General features: G+C 37.9%; 1 protein-coding gene and 1 pseudogene across 1 annotated transcript; both read right to left on the bottom strand.

Moving 5' to 3' along the window:
* Positions 1-14668: 14668 nt before the first annotated feature.
* On the bottom strand, positions 14669-20735 carry LOC134470317 (zinc finger protein 83-like; annotated as a pseudogene).
* Positions 20073-24221, bottom strand: LOC101787931 (zinc finger protein 766-like). Its single transcript, XM_063252281.1, has 3 exons — positions 24132-24221; positions 21320-21446; positions 20073-20876 (listed from the first exon to the last, which is right to left on the bottom strand). The coding sequence occupies exons 1-3, from the start codon at positions 24144-24146 to the stop codon at positions 20737-20739; spliced, it is 282 nt and encodes a 93-aa protein (XP_063108351.1). The 5' UTR covers positions 24147-24221; the 3' UTR covers positions 20073-20736.
* Between the last annotated feature and the right edge of the window lie 119 nt (positions 24222-24340).

A 24340-nucleotide genomic window follows, 5' to 3' on the forward strand; every position in this document is an offset into this window, starting at 1 on the left:
GATAGCTGTTAGTGTTTTAAACATGCAGAAGACTGTCTATTGATAGCCCTCCATTTTGGTCCAAAAATGATTCTGATTTTGTAGAAACTTTCAATTTAAAATAAAAATGGAATAAACAAATAAATGGAATGCTGACATAGTTCATCAGTAGAGCTGGGCTCTGGGTTCACCCCCCAGTACTCAGAGAGGGAGAGGAGGCTAAGGAGGGGTGGGAGAGAAAGATTGGGTCATCTAATCACAATCAGCAGATCTTGGATGTTTTCTTCAAAGACGTAATGTCTTCATCAAGCACTTCTTATGCTCTCGCTCTTGGGAGAAATTTCTCACAATTCCATTTGGATAGACTTTCTGTCATGGATTTTTGTATTCTTACAATTTAGCCTGTTGTGTATTTCAAGATTGGAAATCTCCTAGGCACATTTCAATTAATCCTGAAAGCTTAGTTTATTTTGTTATATGGTAGCCTGAGTAGCACATTGATTTCAGAACCATGGTCCTTAAGAACTATAATGAGATTTCCTTATTACTTGGAATATTATGATTATTTTCTGTGTTGGCATTTGAACTTGGCCTCATGTGTGCTAGGCAAGCAGTCTACACTTACCCCAACCCTACTGCTTAAATTGTATACCAGTTATCAAAGTTACTGTGGTCTACACTAAATTACCTCAGGAACCACTAGAGGTTGGTATTGTGTCTAGGAGCCCATCGCTTTCTACTAAATCACCACATGCCTCACTGTTTTTCCAGTTTTCTTCTTCAGTCTCTCTTTAGTCCTGAACGACCCCCGTTTCTGCTATGAAAACTTATCCATGACTCCTGATAGGTGTCCTTCCTTATTGGCTGTGCCTCTGAGAGTCACATTTATCCTTTTGCAGGGACAATGAACAGAGAATGAAGCAGCTAATGCTGTGTAGGAATTAAGCAGCCAGACCCGAGTCATGGTACTATGAAGTGGTGACCTCCCTTCTCATGTTGGGAACCATGAATTATAAACCTAGTGTAGAGAATGTCCCAGGCTGTTTTTTTCCTGCCCCATAAGCTGGACTGCAATGTGAAAACTCCCCACTTAGTCTTAGCTGAAGCTCTATGGCTAGTGGCACTCATGGCACTCATAGGGCAAGATAGGAGCTGCTGAGAATGACAAGGATCTTCAATGCAGTAGCAATAATAAAAGTTTCCTCTGGTAAAAAATAGTTTCTTTACTGACCTTTGCCTCATCCTTGCAGGAATGCTTTTTTAAATTTTTTACAATCATCACCACCTTCTTACAGGAAAAATACACTACCCCTATGAAATTGTGCCTACATGCTCAATAAACAGAGGGACAGCCTTGTTTTGCTTACCTTAAAGCACTGACCTCCCAGCCCCCTTTACATATTACCAAATTGTCTATCTTTTATTTGAAAATATCCAGCAAAGTGGCAGTTGGAGATCTTGGCCAAGTCACTGGCAACTGGGACCCCAATGTCCCAACAGGGACATTCTCCTGATTAGGCCTATAAGAGGCACCCAAATGGAAAGAAGAGGGCACGAGATGGTGAGAGGATGCTGCAGAACAAAGAGTCCTGAGTGAAAGAAAAGCAAGAACGTGGTTCCATGGAAAGATTTTAGTTAGCTGTGATGATGGAGCAGAATTTGTTAGTAAAAGGACAAAGATATGCACAGTTATTATGTACGTTGCTAAAGCAGGCCACAGCTCAAATCAGTACCTGCAAACTGACAAGAATGTTACAAGAAATTGCTCAATATAATTGGGGCAAATGGAGACAATTGAGATCCTGGCAGAGGATAAACTTTTTCCTGGGGCCTTTTCATCTAGGGGCCTGGTAAAATCTCTTTCAGGTCTGTTACTGAAATTGTGCCTACATGCTCAGAGGGCCAGCACTTACAAAGTACTAGCACTACCAAAGTTCCTGTTTTAGAGCAGGACAAGGGAGAAAAATGAAAAGGAGAAACCACCTTCTGCATGGCCAGCTCCTGGTGCAGACCCAGAGTTGGATGAGGCTTAATGGGGAAACTCTTCATTGGCCTGCACCTCCAGAATTTTTAGAGGGTGACACAGTGGGCCAACGAGGGCACTGCAGCACTGCAGTCTTTTTTTTTTTTTTTTAAGGAGAAAAGAAAAAAAAAACAGTGAAAGGGTACAAGTTATACAGATTTACAGAAGAAAAAAACGAACAGTAGGAAATCACTAGTTAATGGATTACATATTTTCATCTTAGAAATAATTGTTCAAGTCACAAAATTAAAGCTTGTAGAGTGGACATTCCAACAATGATACTGCAAACATTTCTGTTCAATGATCCAATAAAACTCTGTGATATCATTTTCTATCTTATACACTTAAATATACATGCAGTTATATAGTTTAGAGCACTTTCTTTTCCTCTCTTTTGTACAATGACTATTACACATTTTGGGTTTCATTGCTCCCACGGTTCTTACTGCTTTTTTGGAAGAGAGTAAAGCCAAATGTGACATAACAGAACAGAATCGGTCAAGTCAAAAGGGTGGACATAATAGATAATATAAAAACATAATACAAGGTGATCAATAATGTTTACCATAATGCCTCCCGCTATCTCTAATAGAATTCCCTATATCATTAGTTATAATACAATTGAACAAATCAGTAAAGAACAAAACCAAAACATTGGAGACATTGTAGGTCTTCAAAAGTAGATGAAAGTCAACGGGAATGGGCGTTATAATGAATCTCATTATCTTCACAGCTGATGCCTAAACTTTCGAACCTGATACTATCCAGCAAAACAGAATAGGGGAACATCATTCAAAAACAAGATGGTGAGAGTAATACAGGGCTTCAAATCGAGATAATAGAAAGTCAAAGTGGGTTACTATATTATATCCTGCTATTTTTTCCCTTTAATTAAACGGATAAAAATAAAAAAGTAAATAATGGAGTGGAGATTGAGAAAAAAGAGGGCATAACAGCGAAACAGCGCAGATCAAAACATAACTATTTAAGCAGAATAGTGTTTCACCACCAGATAATTCCGACCCAAAAGTAGTTACCATATTGACTCTTTCCTTGAAGTCCTTGAGTACAACGTCGTATACTGTAGCATTAAGTATATCAAAACAATGTGAAACCATTTAAGAGAATGACAGCATTACAGAGTATTTAGAATCGACTAACAGAAAATGAACAATGGTTTCTATATAATCTCCTTGTCTTTAAAAGGTTTTTGCTTATACTATTGTACATAATAAAATCCAATAAGATACAACCTATTTAGACCATTGGAGACAGAAGAACAAAAGCTATATGAGACTTCAAAGCAAGATGATACTAAATCAGTATTACCTATTAAGATGTCATTTTCTCCAAAATAGGTGTTCCTATCATCCAATCTTCTCTGTCTCATTTCTGTTGAGCTCTTTTTCTGTCAGTAGCTGTCAGTTTGTCTTCTTAATTTTGTTCTCTGCTCCATTCGTTGTGGCCTCCCTGCCAGTATTTCTGGGTTCTTTGTATTTTTCTTTTTTTAAAATATCCTGCAATACTTTCTGTAGGGTTGAATTGGTGGTTGCAAATTCCCCCAGTTCCTCTTTATCCTGGGAGCACCTTGTTTTTCCATCAATTTCCAGGGACAGTTGTGCAGGATATCTCAATCTTGGCTGGAGATTATTATTTTTCAAAGCTTGAATTATTTCCCCCCACGCTCTTCGTGATTTGATGGTTTGTGTCAAGAAGTCTGCTGTAATTCTGATGGGTGTTCCCTTGTAAGTGGTCTGTTTCTTGTCTCTTACAGCTTTTAATATTCTGTTCTTGTATTGAATTTCTGGAATTTTTATTATTATATGCCTGGGTGTTTCTCTGTTAGGGTTGTAGGTAGCTGGGGTCCTGTATGCCTCATACATCTGAGTATCTTCACCTTTTGCTGAATTAGGAAAATTCTCCTGGATTATTTCTGTGAGTAGCTTTTGTAGTTCACTTGTTTGTGTCCCTACTTCTTCTTTTATGTTCTTAATCCTTAAGTTATGGCTCCTCTTATCATCTTCTTGTCTTTGTATTATTGCTGTTTGTTTCTTTGTTATTTTTAAGAATTTTTTCATTTCATTCTCCCATATTACAAGTCTGCCCTCCAGTTCAGATAGTCTGTCCTTAGTTTCTTTCAAGCTGTTATGCCAGTCTTGGATAGACTTCTTAATTTCTTGATAGTTCCTTTGAACCTGCTTCACGTACTCTATGCTTTCTCTGTTTTCTCCATCAAACAATTCTCCCCTCTTTTTCTGTTCTTCCATTCCACCATCTGTTTTTTTCTGGGTGGTGCTTAGCATTTCTCTAACTATTCTGCATACTTCTAGCTTCAGGTCGTTAATAAATTCATTCCTGAATTGGTCTATGAGGCTCTCTATATGGCGCTTAATGTCTATTGGTGCGGTGTCCGCTATTGCCTGTTTCTCAGAATTGGGCCAAGGAGCCTTTCTTGTTGCTGCCTTTCCCCATATTCTCTGTTCCTTATATGTATGCCAGCTTACATAGGAGGCCCAGCTTCCCTGCCTGTCAGCCACAGCCTGATCAAATTGCGCTGGCTAGGTGTTCCCGCCCACCTCTGCACACCAGGGAGTTATGGACTAGGCAGCCTATGTGAGAGTCGCCCTTCTGGGCCACCGTCAGGCTCTGGGATCTGGGTTGGGCCAGCCTACTGAGTCCACCAGCAGCATCAAGCAGGCCAGGCACTTTTCGCCAATCTCGTCAATCCCGTCCGAGAGGGGAATGTGTGGCTGGAGTCGCCACCGCGCCCTGCTCTCGCAGGACTGCCTGAGCCCAGAAAGTCCTCCGTTGGAGTCAAACTGTGGTAGAGTGTCAGTTTCTCTCACTCACCTCGCCACAAGTCAGTGTACACCTCCTTGTCTGTCCTGTTTTCTACTCTGTTCACAGACTCCCGTTCACAGAGCTTCTGCGCGTCTCTCTCCTTGCCGAGCAGATGTAGAGGCAGCCAGCCGCTGAGCGGCTGGAAACCCAAATCGCGGCTTCCAATGGCGCGGGGTCCAGCCTCCACATCGAGTCTTTTCTGTTCCTATTTTAGCACCAGGACTGCATTCCAAGTTGGTTTCTCTCAGCCCAGTTCATTCCTGAGTCAGCAGAGCATATCTCTACCGGCTTATGTCTCCTTAGTCCGCATCATTCCTGACTTCTGAGCCGAGCCTTTCAGAGAGCCTCCAGTAGTTGCTGTTATCTGTCCGCCATGTTATCCCGGAAATCTGCAGTCTTCTTCAGGTGACAGAGGCAGTGGCATGGGACCTGTGCCAGGAGGAACGAAGTGCCACTGGCAGGCCAGTGGTGGAGCCATGTAACAGAGAAGTAACTTCTCCTTCTCTGCTTTCATTGGTATGGAGAGGGAATGAGCATGGTGGCACCAAAATATGTTCATTGCTATGATAGCTGTCAGAGCCTGAACTGTACCATTACATGAATTGAAACAAGGATCAAAAGGATTAACTGATCATAATTATATATCAGGCAATTTGGGGCACCTCCAGGAAGGTAATAATTGGATTGTATTGCATTCTATACACAATGCAGGGTAGGTGAAACGGGTATAATTTATGCAAGCCTTAGCCTGCATCTTTAATAATGATGAAGGGCCAGGTACCTCCAATTAACATGTAATAAACTTTTTTGATTTATGATAAATGTCAAGATTCAGGCCCAAGTAATGGGTGAGATTAGGCACCTATTACTAGTACTCTCATACTGGCCAGCACTCACAGAGTGCACTTCTCTTTTCACTGGTATTGACATGGACCATGCTGGCTTGGGGAACAGAGATGTCTTCTGAGAAACATTTCCCCAATTGCTATGTGAGGAAAAAAGCTCTCTGGCCAGCGTGTCTTAAGAGACCACCAGGAAACTGGGAAGCTCTTTCTATGACGTGAACCTACAGACTGGCCTCCCACAGAGAGATCCAGGAATCAGACCTCTGACACACAGGAGACTTGATGAGAAGCTCATGTTTCCAAGTGCTTTAATGTTTTACAGCAAAGTGAGTTCCTTTCTAATCTTTATACCACGGACGTACGGCACCACTACCTTACACCTATTGAAACAGATGAAATGAAAATGCCAGGAAAGGATTTTCAAGGACATGCACATAGGCACACATTGGATAGATGAGAATTCCAGTCCTCGCCCACTTGGCCTTTCCAAAGCTGAGTGTCCTTGTGCTATCTGCGCTAAATGTGTAATAGCTATGTCGAAAGGCTAATAATTTCATAATACATGTCATAAACATGAACTAAGTTTAGTATCAACAAGAACGAAACTGGGAAAAAGGATTTAGAGGAAGGAGGGGGGTGGGAAGGGGATTAAGAAGGAAAAAAGCTGTATAATGAGTTATCACTCCCTAGAATGTGAACTTCATGTGCTGCAAACATGCACTAAAAACCAAAACAAAACAAAAAGATCCAGCTAGCACACAGATGTGTCTGTGATCCTGCAAGTAAATGAAGAGTTTGATGAGTCCCTCCTCAGGCATAACACACTACCTAGTCTATTACTGAACTGTGACAAAGCAGGACTATTTTCTTTCTGCCCTTCCTTTCCTTCCTTCCCTCCCTCCCTTCCTTCCTTCCTTCCTTCCTCCCTCCCTCCCTCTCCCTTCCTTCCTTCCTTCCTTTCCTTCCTTTCTTCCTTCCTTCCTTCCTTCCTTCCTTCCTTCCTTCCTTCCTTCCTTCCTTCCTTCCTTCCTTCCTCCCTGCCTCTCTCCCTCCCTTCCTTCCTTCTCTCTCTCCCTTTCATCATCACTCCCTTTCGTCTTCTCTCCTTCGCTTGTTTTCATTACTGAGGATAGGACCCAGAAGTGCTCCACCATTACCACTAACACTTGATTTTTATTTAAGGGTAGGACCTGGGTTAGTTGCCCAGCCTGGGCTCAAATTTAGGATTCTTATGCCTCAGTCTCCTGAATAAATGGAAATAAGTTTGCCCCACAGACCTCTGCCAAATTTTGAGTTTTACTTGTTTTGGGAAAAATTTGTATTTTACTGTTTTTGGGCAATGTGCCACTCCACATTCTCTCTTGATGGTGGGCACAGGCCTGGTGTTCCTTCAGGAGAAGAACCCTTAATCTAGAATGCTTTGTTGCTAAATTGTATTACTTGGTGAGATGTTTTATATTTTAACTTACAGTAGGTTGTCTGTCTATTGCTAGAAGTATATAGCACATGTTAAACTTTTTAATTCTGGAAATGGTGAACAATAAATTGTACAGTTCTGTAGTGAAATGAATGTGAGAGAAACAGAAACCCCAGAAAAAATGACTCACCAATCCCAGCAGAAGATCCAGAAATAATCCAGTCATAGAGGCAGTGTGCTATTTGCTGTATGTGGACAGAGATTCTGAACATCCTCAACCCTATATAGAGACTTCACCTTTGGAGATCCGCAGTAGAGTGGAGTTCAAACTTTGCCCAATTATGGAGTCAGCTGTGCACATCCAGAAGGACAGCAGGTTAGTATCCATCATTTGGGACCTTGGTTTATTTCACTGGAAAAGGGGAAGAAATCTGCATTGGGTGGGCTCAGTGCTGAGATCAGGAATATGTGTTTAATAGAATTTCCATCACAGAGTTTGATCTAGGTGGGTGAGCATTTTTGGAGCCCCGGTGCTTTTGATGGGAGGAATTGAAAAAGTGTCATCATTTTTGCTCACTAACATTTGATTTCAATATTAGGAAGCAGTTGGTAGGAGGTGGTAACAGGTAGGGCTGTGAGTATAACTTGTGGATGAGTCCACAGAGTATTTTCACTGTGAGCTCCTGGTACAGTGTTAGAGGCAAAATACAGTCTATACTTTTGTACTTGGAAAATAGTCTTTCATTTATTTTGGTAATCTGAATTCTTAAGAAGAAAGTGTCCTTTTTTCTGTTTTAGGGTTAAATATAGTATTTCCTGAAAATTTATTTCCTTTTTTGTTTGTAGCATTGTTTTTGTATTTTCCTAATACGATCCATTATGAAAATTTTATTACATTTTTATGGTAACCTATAGTAACATATGATATTGCTAGTTTTCAAGAAACTATTTTTGTCATGTTCTATTTATTTATTTTTATTATAGTCATTCTTTTTATGTATCTGGTACTGGGATTGAACCCAGGGCCTTTATGCTGAGTTGGGCTTCAGCTATTTTTTTTATTTTGACACAAATTATCACTAAGTTGCTAAAATATACTGAGATTATGCACATGTCACTCCACCTGACTTACAGTTTTATTTTATTAACAAATGTCATCTTTTTTGCCTTTTAGGCAAGATTGTGGTTTTTTGTGTCTAATGTCTTAAAATGTGCACCTCTGTATACTTTATATTTTGCAGCAATATGGTTGCTTAGAGTCAGAATCTCCTCATAGGATTTGCTTCACTTTTAAGTTTGGGTATAAAATGGTTTATCATTTATTTTATCAACAAATATTGATTTGTATTACAATATTTTTATTTCAAGATATTTTTCAGAAATATTATGAAGTGTGTTTAAAACATGGTTAAATTTATAAAGAAGTTACAGAAACAGCTATACCTAATTTTGTGAAGTTGTGAAAAAGAACAGACTACATTTTTGGTAGACTCATAGATGATACTTGACCTACAGTGTGGTTACATTCTGATAAGCCTACTGTAAATCGAAACTACTGTACATCAAAAATTCATCAAATACACTTAACTTATTGAGCATCACGCCTTAACTTAGTCTACTTTAAACTGAACAGAATACTTATATTAGCATAGAGGTGGGCAAAGTCTGTTTTCCAAAAAAGTGTCAAAACTCTTATGTAATTTACTGAATATTTATATTCATGATACCAGAACACAATCCACTGTAGTGCTTGTGTGGTTTACCCTCATTGTCTGTCATGGCCCACACAGAGCTGGGCTTTGCTGCTGCATAGCACCATGGGAGATTATCATACTATCTGTCATTAGCCTAGGTACAGAGAAAAATTTAAATTCAAATGGTAACTTTGAGTCAGTCTATACGTTTTCTTTGAATCCAAGCAAATGATCAGCTTTTTCTTCCGCTTTTCCTTCTCCTTTTCCTTCTTCCTCATCTTCCTTTTTCCTTCCTCCTCCCTCTTCTCATTCTTTCCCTTCTCCTTTCTCCTACCCTTCCTCCTCCCTCCCCTTCTTTCTCTCTCTCCCTCCTCCTCGTCCTTCTTCTGTCCTTTTGAGACAGGGTCTTGATGTCTAGTTCAGGCTAGTCTTATGCTCACTATGTTGCTCAGTGTGGCCTCAAACATAAGATGAATTTCTTGCCTCAGCCTATTGAGTGCTGGGATTACAGGTATGTAATCTTCTTCTCTTCCCCCTCCTTTTTCTTTGGTTAAACTTTTCCAATGTTTTAATGGCATATCAGCAGAGTCTCTCAACAATATTCTTTGTATATCAACCACTTTAGGTATAATAAAAAGCTTGATTTTGACTGATGGCTTTACTTTTCATTCATATTGGTACTATGACAGGTATAAAGACAGCTACATGGACTTTTCATCAAAAGGTATTAGGTCAGATGATGGATACACAGGAACAATGGGGTCAACTGCATACTACATATGGGTGATTGCAGCCACATGGCGAGTCTATGGAGTCATAATCTTTCTTCTACCAGGAAACAGAACCCCTTGGATGTGACCAATGCAGGTGAAGCCCAACACTCTCTCACTGCAATATGCAGTATGGGATTCTACAATGAGATGTAAAGTGTGGGAGATGAAGGAGTAAGGAGGTAGAGTCAACCTGGAGTTAATGTTGTGCAGGTCCTTCTTCCATTGCTAGGAGAATACTTCACAAAACATTAAAATACTGGCAGTGACTAGTTAAAATGGGCCTGGTATCCATCAGGATGGACAGAGCCAAATGCATTGGAGACAACTCAGTCTAACTTCCTGGGAAAACAGCATTCTCATCACTCTTCACCTCTCTCCATTTGCACCATTTGGAGGTCATCAGCTTATGCTTTGTGGGCTGTGAGCAGAGGAACTGTTGGTTACTATGGTATTAAGTGGTTCAAGAGTTTGGGAAATGATTTATCTTCTCTTAAGGCCTCATCCAAGTGACAGCATTCACACTTTATCTCCATTCTCCTTTCTTTTTTAGATAGATAAAATGCCAGAGAAATGAACAGTTTTTACCTCTGTGAAAATTTTGCTGTGATTTCCTCTGGTGCTGGGAGACACGCCAGCAGCCCACTGTGTCAAAAAAAAAAAAAAAACCACACAAAGTCATCCTCTGAAGGAGAGGCCTCACACTACCTCCTGAACACTTGGAGACCAAACGGGAGGTGTGATAAACATCAGGGAGCAATATGGGTATGGCCTTGATGCTTTCTGTAGCTTGAAGGTGGGTTGTGGGCTGCAGACATGTCTGGATGTGCCTGCAGGGTTCTGTTTTCTCTGTCTCTTATTGTAAGTGGCCTGAAGCTGGTTTCACATTGTTCTCCACATGTGCTCTAGGTGGCTTGCCTTAGTGCGGCCTTACAGATGCCTGTGTGGAACCTGTGGTGTGGTTACAGGGTGCTCACATGAAATGCTATGAGTACCCACTAGTTTAAATAGTACAGGTTTGCAGTGTTTGTCAGAGCAAGTGGCTGGTTTTCTGAATGAGAAATTGTTTTTATATGTAGTGGGTATTAGGGAAACATGTGAAGTGCGTTTTGGGTTTTGATTTTGTTAGAAGCTTTATGTTTGGAGGAGACAGGTCAGTTATAATTGTAGTTCTTTGATTAATCTCTTTTCTGATAACTAACCCTCAGACCATATAGGGGCTAGTAGTGAAACTGGGATTGAGTCATCTCTAGCTATCAAGTGAAGGAGAATGAGCCTTCCTGATGACACTGAAGGAGCTAATGAGCCCAGTGTGGCACATTCTGGGGGTCAACTTTTGGAGTCCAGTTTGTCTAAATGGCATGCCTAAAGCATTTCATGTGAGTAGCTTTTAGATAGTTGTGAAGCTGTAACAGGATTGTTGCTTTTCAGCTGCTTTGTGCTTGTGCTAAAATTATTCTGCTGTTCAGTTTACGTGGAAATCTGTTATTAAACCAGTTCTGCCTGTGGTGCAAGTATTGGTGAGCCAGCTCTTAGATCAAAAAACAGATAGGAAAGTACCAGAGGGGTTTAAAATCTACATCATCATAGGACATGTGATCAAGTCATTAAATAGGACAGAAAAAGGGATGTAAGTGTTGAGTGTGAAGATATACTTTGGTAAGAAGGGATTTTGTATGCTAAGATTTTGCCCCACCAGACTGAAAAAAGATGGGAAGAAAAATTGTAACATTAAGTACACAATAGGTTGTGAATGATGAGCCTTTCAAAGGGAAATACGTTCAGCTGTTTTGTCTCTGTTCCTGTTGGTTTTGTGAAGCTTAGCACTTACTTCTTACAGACAATGTGGCCAAACAACTATCTCAATCTCCACTTCCCCTCTAATATAGGACTGGAGAAGACCAACAACTGGAACAGCATTCAAGTAATGATCCTCAGTGGAAATAATAATCATTGTGAATAATCAGTGATACTTTCTTTTTTTTTTTTTTTTTTTATTTAAGAGGAAAAAGAGAAAAACACAAAACAAACCAAAGCGGCGTAAGGGTACACGCAATACAGAACTACAAAACAAAACAAAACAAAACAAAAAACCATAACAGTAAGAAATTACCTGCTAGTAGATTACACACTATTTTCTTGAAAATAGTTCCTCAAATCACAGTATCAAAGAACACAAGGTGGACATTCAAACAGGGAGACTGCAAACAGCTGTGTTCAATGTTCCAAAAACATTGATAAAGTCAGCTATTTAACACCCCCAAACACACTTGCTGTTATATCCGTTAGAGCTCCTTTTCTTTTTTTTTTTTTTCCCTCTCTTTTTTACAACAAAATTTACACATCTTGGATTTTATTACTCCTTAGTGCTTATTACTTTCTTTGGGGGGGTAAACAGAACTGGCTTGTAAAGGAAAACAGAACTGGCTTGTAAAGGAAAGCTTCTTAGGTATCAAAGACTGATGGTAACTGCTGCAAAGGACTCTCCTAAAATCCTATTTATTCTGAGTCTATTTTATTCCTCAATTAACAAACCTGCCGTTAAATAATCTGGATCTTGGTATTCACTGCAAGAAAAACCTTATTCTAGGGGTAAAGGGCTAAATCAGGGCCCACCATCATAATGCAGAGAATTCGTCTGCAAGTGTAAATGGAGAAGGCGATGACCTGGCATCACTGCTTAGCTGTTCAGTGGGCCTTCATTAGGGCCCAGAGACTGCCATGCTGCAGCACAAGGTCCGCAGACACTGTGGCCTAAGTGTTGAGACCCTCAGAGCTCCTCAGGATGGAACGGGAATGGAGTGCAGGTAATTTTATCACAAGGGCTTCAGTCTTTTTCTCTTAGTTTCTGGATGATTGCCACAGTCTTATAAGTTCAACAGCTTCTCAAAGATGATTAGAAACAGCAGGAGTGAGGCAGCATACACATTGTCCTTCACTATGTAAGCAACCCCTCATAAACTCAGTCACTAAGTTGTAGTTGTCTGTGTCATGCTGTGTGCCTTCTCAGTTTGGAGGCAAATGTTTCTTTTATATCTTTCTATCAATGAATGGGTCAGCAGATGACTGGTATAATTTTAAGTCGCTATTGGCTCTTCCATATATATTTATGTATATATATATATATATATATATATATATATATATATATTGGCATCCTGGTTCATGGTTTTTTTCCTCAACCATTTGGTTTCAAATAGAAGTGTTTGGCATAATTTTTTGTTTTGAAGCTCTTCTGTGCTAACAAACATGAGCAGAGCCATCTTCCCCACACAAACACAAATGTGGCCACCATTTCCAGAATTATGTAAGGAACTAAGTTCATAAAATGAGGTACCACTGTGGAGTGGGTATATATATATATGTAGTACTAGAGATTGAACACAGGGCCTTTGACATGGTGCAGAAGTGCTTTATCACTGAACTATATCCTCAATCCTTTATATTTTTGTTTCACACAATAGTATTTTTGTTTCACGGGGCCTCACTAGTTGCCTAGCTGGCATTAAATGTGCTCCTTCTGCCACATGGCTAAAGTTTAAGCATGCACTATGACATCAGGCCCAAATACTCTTTAATGTAAATCATAATTTTAAAAGGCAATGTCCTTGTTCCAAAGGAACATAGACACCCTTCCTCACTTTATGAGGTAAGACCTTTATTTTACTGATGCCTTCTTAAACACAACTATGAAAAGCTTGTAAGAAAAGTTTTCTAACAGGTTTCAAAGGTTGGATTAATATCCAAATATAGTCCTTCCCCCCAAAAGTCTGAGGAATGAAGTAAATAATAACAGAAATATTTAGCCATTTACAAATATCCTTCCATCTTTGACATGCATCATGAATGTTAATATAGTTTAACTTGTAATTATTCTGTAGTATGCAAGAGACGTTTCATCTTGGCTAGATCTATTCTTCAAACAAATGCTGTGATATGGAGAACATAGAGAATCAGTTAAATAATTTACCATAGCATTATACTTGTAGTTCTTTGTAGTACTAATTCATTGGTGAATCCTGAGGAGATAGCCTTGAAGAATGAACTCTTTGTTCATTTTGAAAGGATCAGTTCAGGCTGGCCTCAAAGTAGTGGCTATCCTCCTGCTTAAGTTTTCCAAGACCTGGGATTACAGGCACGCTTCACAGTGTTTGTCTGGTTTCACTCCAGAACAAACCCTTTTATGACAACAAAATAAACATTTGACAAGATTCACTACACTCATTATATCTGTAAGGCTGCTCCCCAGTTCAACTATTCTATAGTTTTGATGCTTGGATAAAAGCCTTAATATGCTCTTTACCTTTGTGTGGCTTCGTCAAAAGATACCATTTGGTACCTACTGAAGTTTGAGGCTTGAAGGTCTTTGTTATATATGCATTATGGTATTTTTAACTGTTACTCTTTAGTATGAATTGAGATACTGGTTATTGAACTCATCATGAAGGTTTGCCACTCTACTGCATCTGTGAAATATCAGTCATGTACAAATTGTCCAGTGTTATGCAAGGTGTGAATGTGCACATTTGTTACATTGCTATAGCTTCTCTCCAGGATGATTATGTGTACTCAGGTGTGAGCACTGGAAATAGGGTTTGCCAAACAGATTACATTCTTTAAGGACTTTGTCTAGGATGTATTTTGTGATGTGTACTGAGGCTTTACTGCATACTCATGCATTTGTGACTCTCACTCCATTTGTGAGGTTTCTTTCCACTTTGAAATTTTTGGTGAATAATAATGTCAGATTTTCACCTTAAGGCATTGTTACATTGGTAAGGTTTTAGCTTACAGTTAATTATCTGTTAAGTAACTCAAAGTCTATATCATTACACATGGAAATTATCTTTCCAGCAGGAACTTTCCAAAGCTTTGTAAGGTTCAAACATTAATGACTCCAGTCTCATTTATTTGTCAGCTTTCTCTCTGGGATGAAATTCTCCATTTCATTCCAAGTTAAAAATCATCAGAGATGTCCTTGAGATTTTTTTTTTTTGGTATGGCCTACATGCTTGCTTAGTTAGGCTTAAGCATATACTAACAGCTTTACTACATGCATTAAACTTGTAACATTTCCCTTCCCAGTGAGTGCTGTGGTACACAAGCTGTCAAATTTGACTAAAGATTTGGGCGCATTCATTACATTTCAAAGGATTTGGTCAAGTATGAATTTTCCAATGATGTGCTAGAGATGAGTTTAGACTGAATACTTTGCCACATTCATTGCATTTTTAAGGTTTCTCTTCAGTATGAATTTTTTGATGATGTGTTAAAGATGAGTTCAGACTGAATACTTTGTCATATTCATTACATTTGTAAGGTTTCTCTCCAGTATGAACTCTACGATGATATGCAAGGTATGAATTTTGAGTGAAGACCTTTCCACTTTCATCACATTTGTAAGGTTTCTCTCCAGTACAAATTCTATGGTGACATATGAGATGGGAATTGCGATTGAACGCCTTGTCACATTCATCACATTTGGAAGGTTTCTCTCCAGTATGAATTCTACGATGACATACAAGATGGGAATTGCAACTGAACACCTTGTCACATTTATTACATTTGAAAGGTTTCTTTCCACTGTGAAATAGCAAATGTTCTGCAAGATATGACTTATGGCTAAACCCTTTACCACATTCTTTACATTTGTAAGGTTTCTCTCCAGTATGGAGTCTTTGATGATAGGGAAGACTTATGACTAAAAACATTGCCACATTCACTACATTTGTAAGGTTTCTCCCCAGTATGAATTCTACGATGCTGTGCAAGGTGTGAAATATGGTTGAAGACCTTGCCACATTCATTACATTTATAAGGTTTTTCTCCAGTATGAATTATCAAATGTTGTGCAAGGTAGGAATTGTTACTAAAGACCTTGCCACATTTATTACATTTGAAAGGTTTCTCTCTAGTGTGAACTCTTCCATGTCGGGCAAGGCGTGAAATTTGATGGAATACTTTTCCACACTCATGACATTTATATGGTTTTTCTCCAGTGTGAATTCTATGATGATTTGCAAGGTGTGCAATCCTTTTGAAGACTTTGCCACATACATTACATTTGTGTTGTTTCTCTCCAATGCAGATTTTCTGATGATTTGCTATGTCTGATTTATGGCTGAACACTTTGCCACATGTATTATATTTGAAAGGTTTTTCTCCAATATGAATTTGCTGATGTTGTGCAAGGTGAGAAATATGATTGCAAACTTTTCCACATTCATTACACTTATATTGTTTCTCACCTGTATGAGTTCTCTGGTGACTTACAAGATTTGATTTCTGATTGAAGGCTTTCTATATAGACCACATGTAAATTGCTCCTCTCTAGCACAGACTGTTTGATGCATAGTAAAGTGTGGGGCTTAATTAAAAGATCTGCTGCAAGAATTCCATCTGTAAGGTTTTGTACTAATGTACATGTCCTGTTCTTTTGTGAAAAATAAAGAATCAAAAAAATCTTTTTCATGTTTATGAGAAATATTTGTTGTAACACTAAAATTATTATTTTTTGTGGAATGAAACTGTGGAATCATTTTTGACAGATTGTTTAATGTAATTCCATTCAAAAATGTTTCTTTCTCTTGCATATAGCTGCAGTTCAGGCAGATGTGACTGAAAGCTTAATTCAAGCCAATTTTTAATATATTCCTTTCCTGTATCCTTTCTACCATGTTCATCTCTTCTATCAGTGAGATGTTCCTTGTGAGTCACACAGAATCCTGTGTCAAGTCTTCCATCCTCTCTGCAGTGACAATGAATGTTATGTATATTTTTCTGGATTTCTTTGAAGCACAATTCTTCATGGATTTTACGACTTTCTGAAATTACTGTCTATAACATTTCTCCTGTATCACTTTTCCTTTCTTATGTAAATTCCTTAATGACACATTTAGGAGGGTTATCTATGAAGTAGAAGAAATCACCAGGTTCTGATTAATTATAGATAATAAATAAATGCTGTTACAGAAACACATGACATTACACCAAAAGAAATAATACATATATTAAAGAGTTGTGACATCCATGATTTTTAATTTTTAGGAAAATGAAAGGTACAGATCTTTTGATGTGGAAAGTCTGATTACATGGAATTCAAATTAACTGCAGAAATGCTCAGTTTCACACCTATTTACAGAGGCAAAACACAATGCCAGAAGGCACAGAAAACAAGAGCACAGAAAATAATATTTCAATGATAAACAGAAAAGCAGCGCTGTGTTGTGATAGTGTCACTCAGTTATCACTCACAGAAAATGTTATGTTAAGTGATCAACACTGTATATGATAAGTTAGGTAGTGTCCTGAGAACATCTAAAGGATGAGTAGGTGTCTTTCATTATCCTGTGAGGTTAGTGTGGGAGTCCTTGCAAATTCGAGTGTACAGAAGAACAGACATAAACTAAGAAGCAGCAGTAGGCTGCATGCAGATCAAGGAACCACACAAAAGAAAGCCAGCCTGGGGAAAGGCAAGCATGCAAGGCAGCAGTAAGAGCTGAGAGAAAGCAGCCTGAGCTGCTGAGTTTGTAGGGCTGGAATTGCACAAGGGAAGTTAGTATTCCTACTACTGTGAAAAAGAGAAACAGATACAGCAAGTGGCACAAAACTCTCATTCCCATATTTAAGAATGGGAAAAAGCTTTTGACAGAGTCTAGTACCCATTCATGATAAAAACTCTACAGAAAATTCGAATAGATGGTCTTCATCTCAATCTGATAAAAGCCATCTACAACAAACCAATAGCCAACATCAAACTAAATGGACAAAAACATTCACTCTAAAATCTGGAACAAGACAAGGATGTCTACTGTCACCTCTCCTATTCAACATAGTCCTGGAAACCTTAGTGGGAGCAATAGACAAGAGAAAGAAAAATAATAAAGGTAGGAAAGGAAGAAGTTAAACTATTGTTATTTGCAGATGACAAGGTACTCAGAAGACCCCAAAAACTCCACCAAAAGACTGCTAGATTTAACAAGCTAATTCAGTAACGTAGCTGAATACAAGTCAACACTCAAAAAATCAATAGCCTTCCTATACACAAATAACAAACTCACTTAGAAAGAAATCACGAAAATAGTACCTTTTACAATAGCATCCAAAAAAAAAATAAAAGAAACAATACATAGGAATCAATCTAACAAATGATGAAAAGACCTCTGCATTGAAAACTACAGTACTCTGAAAAAAGGAGACTGAAGAGAATACTACAAAATGGAAAGATATTCTGTGCTGCTGGGTAGGAAGGCCCAAAATAGTGAAAATGGCCATACTTCCAAAACTATTACACAGATTCAATGCAGTCCTAATAAAAATTCAAGTAGCATATCTCATAGAATCACAGAAAACAGTCCTAAAATTCATCTGGAAATGGAAGAGACCTAGAATAGCAAAGGTAATCCTGAGCAACAAAGACAAGATGGGGGTATCACAATCTCTGACTTGAAATTATACTAAAAAGCTACTGCGATAAAAAAAAAAAAAACAGTGGGTCATTGGCAAAAACAAAAAAACAAAAAACAAAAACAAACAAACAAAAAAAACAGATCCAAAGATCAAATGGAACAGATTAGAAGAGGCAAGAACAACTTCAGACACACTAAACTACCTTATATTTGACAAAGGTGCTATACACATTCATTGGAAGAAAGATAGCCTCTTTAATAAATGGTACTGGAAAAACTGGCTCTACATATGCTGAAGATTTAAACTGGACCCATATCTTGTGACATATACTAAGAAAAACTGAGAATGGAACAAAGATCTTAACATTAAAACAGAAAAATTAAAGCTGCTGGAAGCTAGAGTAGGTAAAATTCTTTAAGACACTAGTGTAGGCAAAGACTTAAAGAATAAAACTTCGACTGCACAGGAACTATCACAAAGAATCAACCACTGGGTTCTTACCCTACCAAAAAGCTTTGCACAGCAAGAGAAACCACCAAGAGAGTGAAGAGACAACCAAAATGTGAGATAAAATGTTTGCCGGCTGTGCCTTACACATAAGATCACTATTGAGAACATACAAAGATCTTAAAAAAAATCAGTCCTCCTACATTTAAAGATCCAATCCAAAAATTGGCATCTGAGACGAATGTACACTTGTCAGATGAAGAAATATGAACTGCAAATAAATATGTGAAAAATGTTTAACATCCCTGGATTTGAGAGATACAAATTAAAATAACACTGAGATTTTACTTCACTCCAGAAAAAATGCTGTTATTAAGAAATCAACCAATAATAAATGCTAGAGGGATTGTGGGGAAAAAGGAACCCTTCTCCATTGTTGGTGGAAATCCAGACTGGTACAACCACTGTGGAAAACAGTGTGGACATTCCTCAAAAAGCTATGACTTGGAGGGTCCATTTAACTCAGCTATTCCCCTTCTGGGTATTTCCCCCAAAGAATGAAAAACATCATACCACAGCAATATATGTGCACCCATGTTTATAGTAACACGGTTTGCAATAGCCAGCTCTTGAAAACAACCTAAATGCTCACTGACTGAAGAATGGAAAACATATGTAGTATTTTTATATAATGCAGTACTACTCAGCCACAAAGAAGGATAAACTGGAGACTTTTATAGGTAAATGGATTCAACTTGGGACCATGCTCATTAGTGAAATATGACACAAATGTAGAAACACTGTATTGTCTCATTAGAGAAGCTAAAAGAAACACCATATGTATATGTATGTGTATAAAAACAGACAGTTATGATAGTTATACTACTGATTTCTCTTGAGTTCACTGAAGAGAAAGATTTGTGCTCGTATTGTGTAGACAACTGAATGCAGATGTCTTATGCTCTGGGTGAATGACTGGGGGATGACAATGCACAATATATGTATCATTGTTGCCTGAGACAAATGTGGGAGTAGCATGGATACTTGACACTTTGAGATTTTTAGGGTTTTTTTTTTCTTCTTTTTTTTCCTCCTTGAAATAAAATGGATTTGGGGGAAAAAAAAGAAATGTTGCAAAATGGCATAACAACCAAAAGGAATGATCCAATGTTAGAAGTAGGTCTAAAAACACGGTGAGGCTCTTGGTAGGGGTGAAATATATTGGACAAAATGCCAGCAGTGCTATTGTGCGTTCGAAGCCGTAACAGATCAAATGCTACAGGATGCCGTGAAATACACAGAGGCTGAAATGCAAGTAAAAGGTTCCAAGTATACCAAAAGCCATATTAAAAAATATATTTATTATGATCCCTCACTAATTGAACTGAAAGCATTCATATGTCTGATGTACTTAGCAGGGATTTCTCATTATTGTCACAGGAATGAAACAGACTTATGGAAAAGAGATGGCTCAAAATAAGGCATAAAGACTTATAACCTTGTATATATGAAGTTTTACTATGCTTTCAATTTAGCTATTTATGCTAGAACTCAACTGTCAGGTCCTTATTTGTAGAATATATGAATTATGTTGTGAACATCTCCCATCTCCCAAACTAAGAAGAACGTAACATTCAATTACTGGTTTTTCAGTTTCCAACTGCTGTTATATTTGCTAACAGAACACAAGTTGCCAGCAGGAACTGTACACAGGAATAAAGCAGAAATCTCAAATGAAATGTATTCATGATGTTTTCTGTTCCTGTTAACTACACACTGTATAAGAGAATAAGAACCTCCTGACGAAACAGCAAGCCCTATGAACTGTCAAGTATGTCCTACAAAAAGGTCAGGAAAACAAAATGCATGTGCCATCAATATGATATGTGTGCATGGAACATATGTACAGACTTAAGTGTAATAATTGATTAAAGATTTTTTTTGTAAGTGCTATTGGTGTTTTCATTTTAGTTCATACAAGAATTTATCTGTGTTGTTCTATTTTAGACCTTGCACACCAAAAAATAGTTGACATTGAACATTTTGATGTTTTATAAACACTCAATAAAGTATTAAAATTTCAGTATTTTAGTAATTTTTTTTCCTGGTAAGTATTCACTATTTAATATAACAAAACTCATGAATTTCAAATGAATAATTCATCAATAGATATATTTTAAAACATAAATGTAGGTCCTACACACCCACATTTTTGTGCCTTTATGGCAAAATTAGTGTTACATTCCTAATGGTGCAGTTTCCTCTCTACTCATCTCAGCTCTTACCTGTGTTAACTTCCTCTCTACCCATCTCAACTCTTATCTATGTTTACAGCTTTGATATATTTCCACTGACTTGGATTTCTAGATATTTTCACTTGGCCATCCACATTCCAGGGTTCTGCTCCTTGCTCCAACACAGAGACAATACTCAGTTCAAAAGGAGAGATTCCTGCTTGCAAAAAGAAAGGCAGGTGATGTGCTGTGGCTTTTCCACACTCCAGTCCTGTTTACTTGAAGAAGAGATTACAGAGTGATGTAGACAAGTATTTCTCTGTTATATCTCAGATATCAGATATATCTAACTCTCTCCCAAGAACCAATTATTCAAAGGCACTAGGCTCAAAAACGAAACTGCATACTTCAACAGTCTCCAATAAGTTTTCATTCACATTTCATCTCTAGAACCACCACTGGCATATCAACCACAAACAGGGCATAATACCTGAAGAAAGAGCACTATTAAAATCCAGATGACACACTATGAAGCTACAAGTTTCAGAGACAACAGGACATTTGTCTCAGGCAAACAATACAGAAGACTCCATGAAGACACAAGGGAAAATGCAAAAAGACACAGAGTAGACCTGACTTTTGAAAGGAAGTCATCCTCACCCAGGGAGATCAGGTTCCTATAGTTCTCCAGCATCACCTCCCTGTACAGAGTCCTCTGAGCAGGGTCCAGGCATTCCCACTCCTCTCGAGAGAATTCTATGGCCACATCCCTGAATGTCAACAGATCCTGAAATGAAAAACATGTATCACCATGGGGACATGGGGAGTGTTGTAATATACATATAAAATGAAAAGGAGAGAAATGTAAGCGCTGATTCAATTGAAGTGAACAAGCAAAATTCATACTGTTATGTCAGGACTTTCCCAATACAGGTCACTTTCAATCTCTGGAATCACAAAGGCTAATAAGCTAACTTGTGACCAGAGATTCCCATGTAGCCTAAGGAGAGGGGCTTCTAGATGGCCATGACATTCACTGTAGCCCTTGACCTCCAGGAAGGGATGGGAAGTGGATGTTAGAACTGATCAGCAATATCAATGATATAATTAATCGCACTTATGGAGTAAAGACTCCATAAACTCAAGAGAACAGGTTTCAAAGCAAATGTCAGATGGATGAGTGTCTAGAGGTTTCTGAAAGGTGAAGCATCCACAGAAGGCAGAGGCACACCATGTTAATTATCCCATAGCTCATGCTATGCATCTTTTCCATCTAGGTGTCCATCTTTTTAACAAGCTTTACAAGAAATGCTAAGGGTGAGTGTTTTTGCTGGCTTTTGTGAACTGCTTGCTTGGGGTGTGGATAAAAATCCTCACACATCCTGAGTCACAGCTGCTTGTGTGGTAAATATATAGGAGGAAGCATATTTTTTTAATATATATTCACACACAGTAAGGTATTTGTGAGCATGTTGTAGCTCTACAATTGTGTTTCATTACATCTTTAAATAAGAGGTTGTAATACTCTACATCAAGGATAGATTTCTCATTCTCTGTACAAAGAAAGAAATGCTCAAATGAAAAATCAGCATAGGCTTTTCTCTATGAAAAGTGACAGTATTTACATGAGCTAGATAAGGCATGTTAAGAAATGACACAGTGCATATCAGCTTTAAAGAAAGATCAGAAACACAATAATGAAAGCAACATAATGGCTAAAGCTTCAGGACACTTCTAGGTACTGCATACTTTCTAACTGGTTTACTTGTATAATTCACAGATAATGTACTAGTCCTCAGGAGAAATGTTTCCCTCTTAATATTGAGAAAACTGTGTCACAGACATTTTGGGATTCCCCTTATGTCAGAGCTAAAAATGGCAGAGCACACACCTGAAGCTAGGTGGCTGGGAATAAGAATTAAAGCTAAAGAATCAAACAATTCAGCAATCGATGTAGTATCAAAAATAGACTGACCTTAGGTTTCCTATATGAGAAAACTAGAAACAAGCTCAAGATAACATCATGAATGTGCATGAAAGTTCATTATTTATGTGCACACGTATTTTATTTTTCTCACTGCTACCAATACATTAACAGGATAGAGTAGTATAAATTTAAGGCAAAGGAAATTATCTAAGATACAGTTTCTGCTGTTAGAAAACTTAAGTTTGGGATGGCGATGTAGCTCAGGGTAGAGTACTTGCTAGTATGCACAAGACCCTAGGCTTGGACTCTAGCATTCCAAACAAACAAACAAACAAAAAAGAAAAGCAAAACAAAAAAATCACATTCCAAGGAAATATGTATATATATTTAGAATAATGTGACCTTGATAAAAAAACATGGAATTGCACATACACATACTCGTGCATACACATCACACTTAAATCAAATTTAAAAGAATCTCTCTGAATGATTTTTTAAATGTTTTTAATCACCACTCATGTTAATGTATATTTCAACATGCATGGACAATGAAAATGTAAAACACATACTTGAGGTTATAAAACACTAGTGTTTACTAGGATTCTTAAAATGGACAACACAAAAATTTATGTAATGGAACTTGAACTCCAGTCTACCAAACATGTATACTAAAACTGTATTTATAACTTCACCCATTTAAATTAAGATATCTAGGCATTACCAGAGTTCCAATGGAATTTATTAGTTTAATAAAACTATATGATTAGGAATTTTTTGAAAATGTGTAGTGCTGGGATCAGACAGAAGGCTTCACATATGAAAAGCAAACACTATCTTGGAGCAACATCTCCATCTGAGAAACTTTTTAATAACATTAATTTAACAGATCAGCAGAAAAAGATTACATATTATAGAAATACATAATGAAAAGAATTATTAAAAAATTAAAAAGCAGCCAAAAAATGTAACTTGAAAATGTAAAACTACCAAGCCTGATATTTACCAAACATATTTCATCAAACCATGCCTGGCAGTAAACACGGGGTGCATTTCCTCGTAGTGAAGGATAAAAGGGTGCTGGTCGGGTATCAGCCTGTCACTACTATACAGGACGCCTGAGCAAGGATCAGTAAGGAACAAAAAGGTAGAAAACAAGAGGCAAAGAAGATTAAAAAAAAGCTGAATTTGTTAACAGCTAATAGATTACATGACTACATCCTGAAAAAAGAATGGTATTTAAATATAGGAAGTAAAAACTTAAAATTACCTTCCTCCCTTAGTGGCTCTCATTAAGCACACATGCACATTTACATATGAAACATCTTACATCTCCATTAGCAATTATACCAGGTCACTTAAGCAAAAGACATTGCCTGATCCATGAAAAGAGAAAAGAAATTACATAACTGTTCTGAAGGACTGATGCATAGCTGTAGTTGAGCAAGAAGCTCCAGGTGTTCCCTATCTCACAGAAACAAGAATTTAATAACAATACAGCAAAAACCACCTTTACAAGACAGAAAACAAATGAGAACACTGCTTTACCTGAATAACAGCCATTTTTGACTCTTTTTCTTTCTTTTTTCTTCTCTTTGAGACTTTCTCCTTATGTAACAGGAATATTTAAAGGTTAATCCTGAATATCAAAAACATAACAGTTAAATGCTCAGAAAGAACACATCCCCTTCTGGTCACACAGCTATATACACAAAACAGAAAAACTCACAGTGTGGAAAGGTGGGTCCACTGCTGCC

This window comes from Cavia porcellus, unplaced genomic scaffold (genome assembly GCF_034190915.1).
Source record: "Cavia porcellus strain 051 isolate PalLab524CR breed Dunkin Hartley unplaced genomic scaffold, mCavPor4.1 scaffold_7, whole genome shotgun sequence".
Lineage (NCBI taxonomy): Eukaryota > Metazoa > Chordata > Mammalia > Rodentia > Caviidae > Cavia > Cavia porcellus.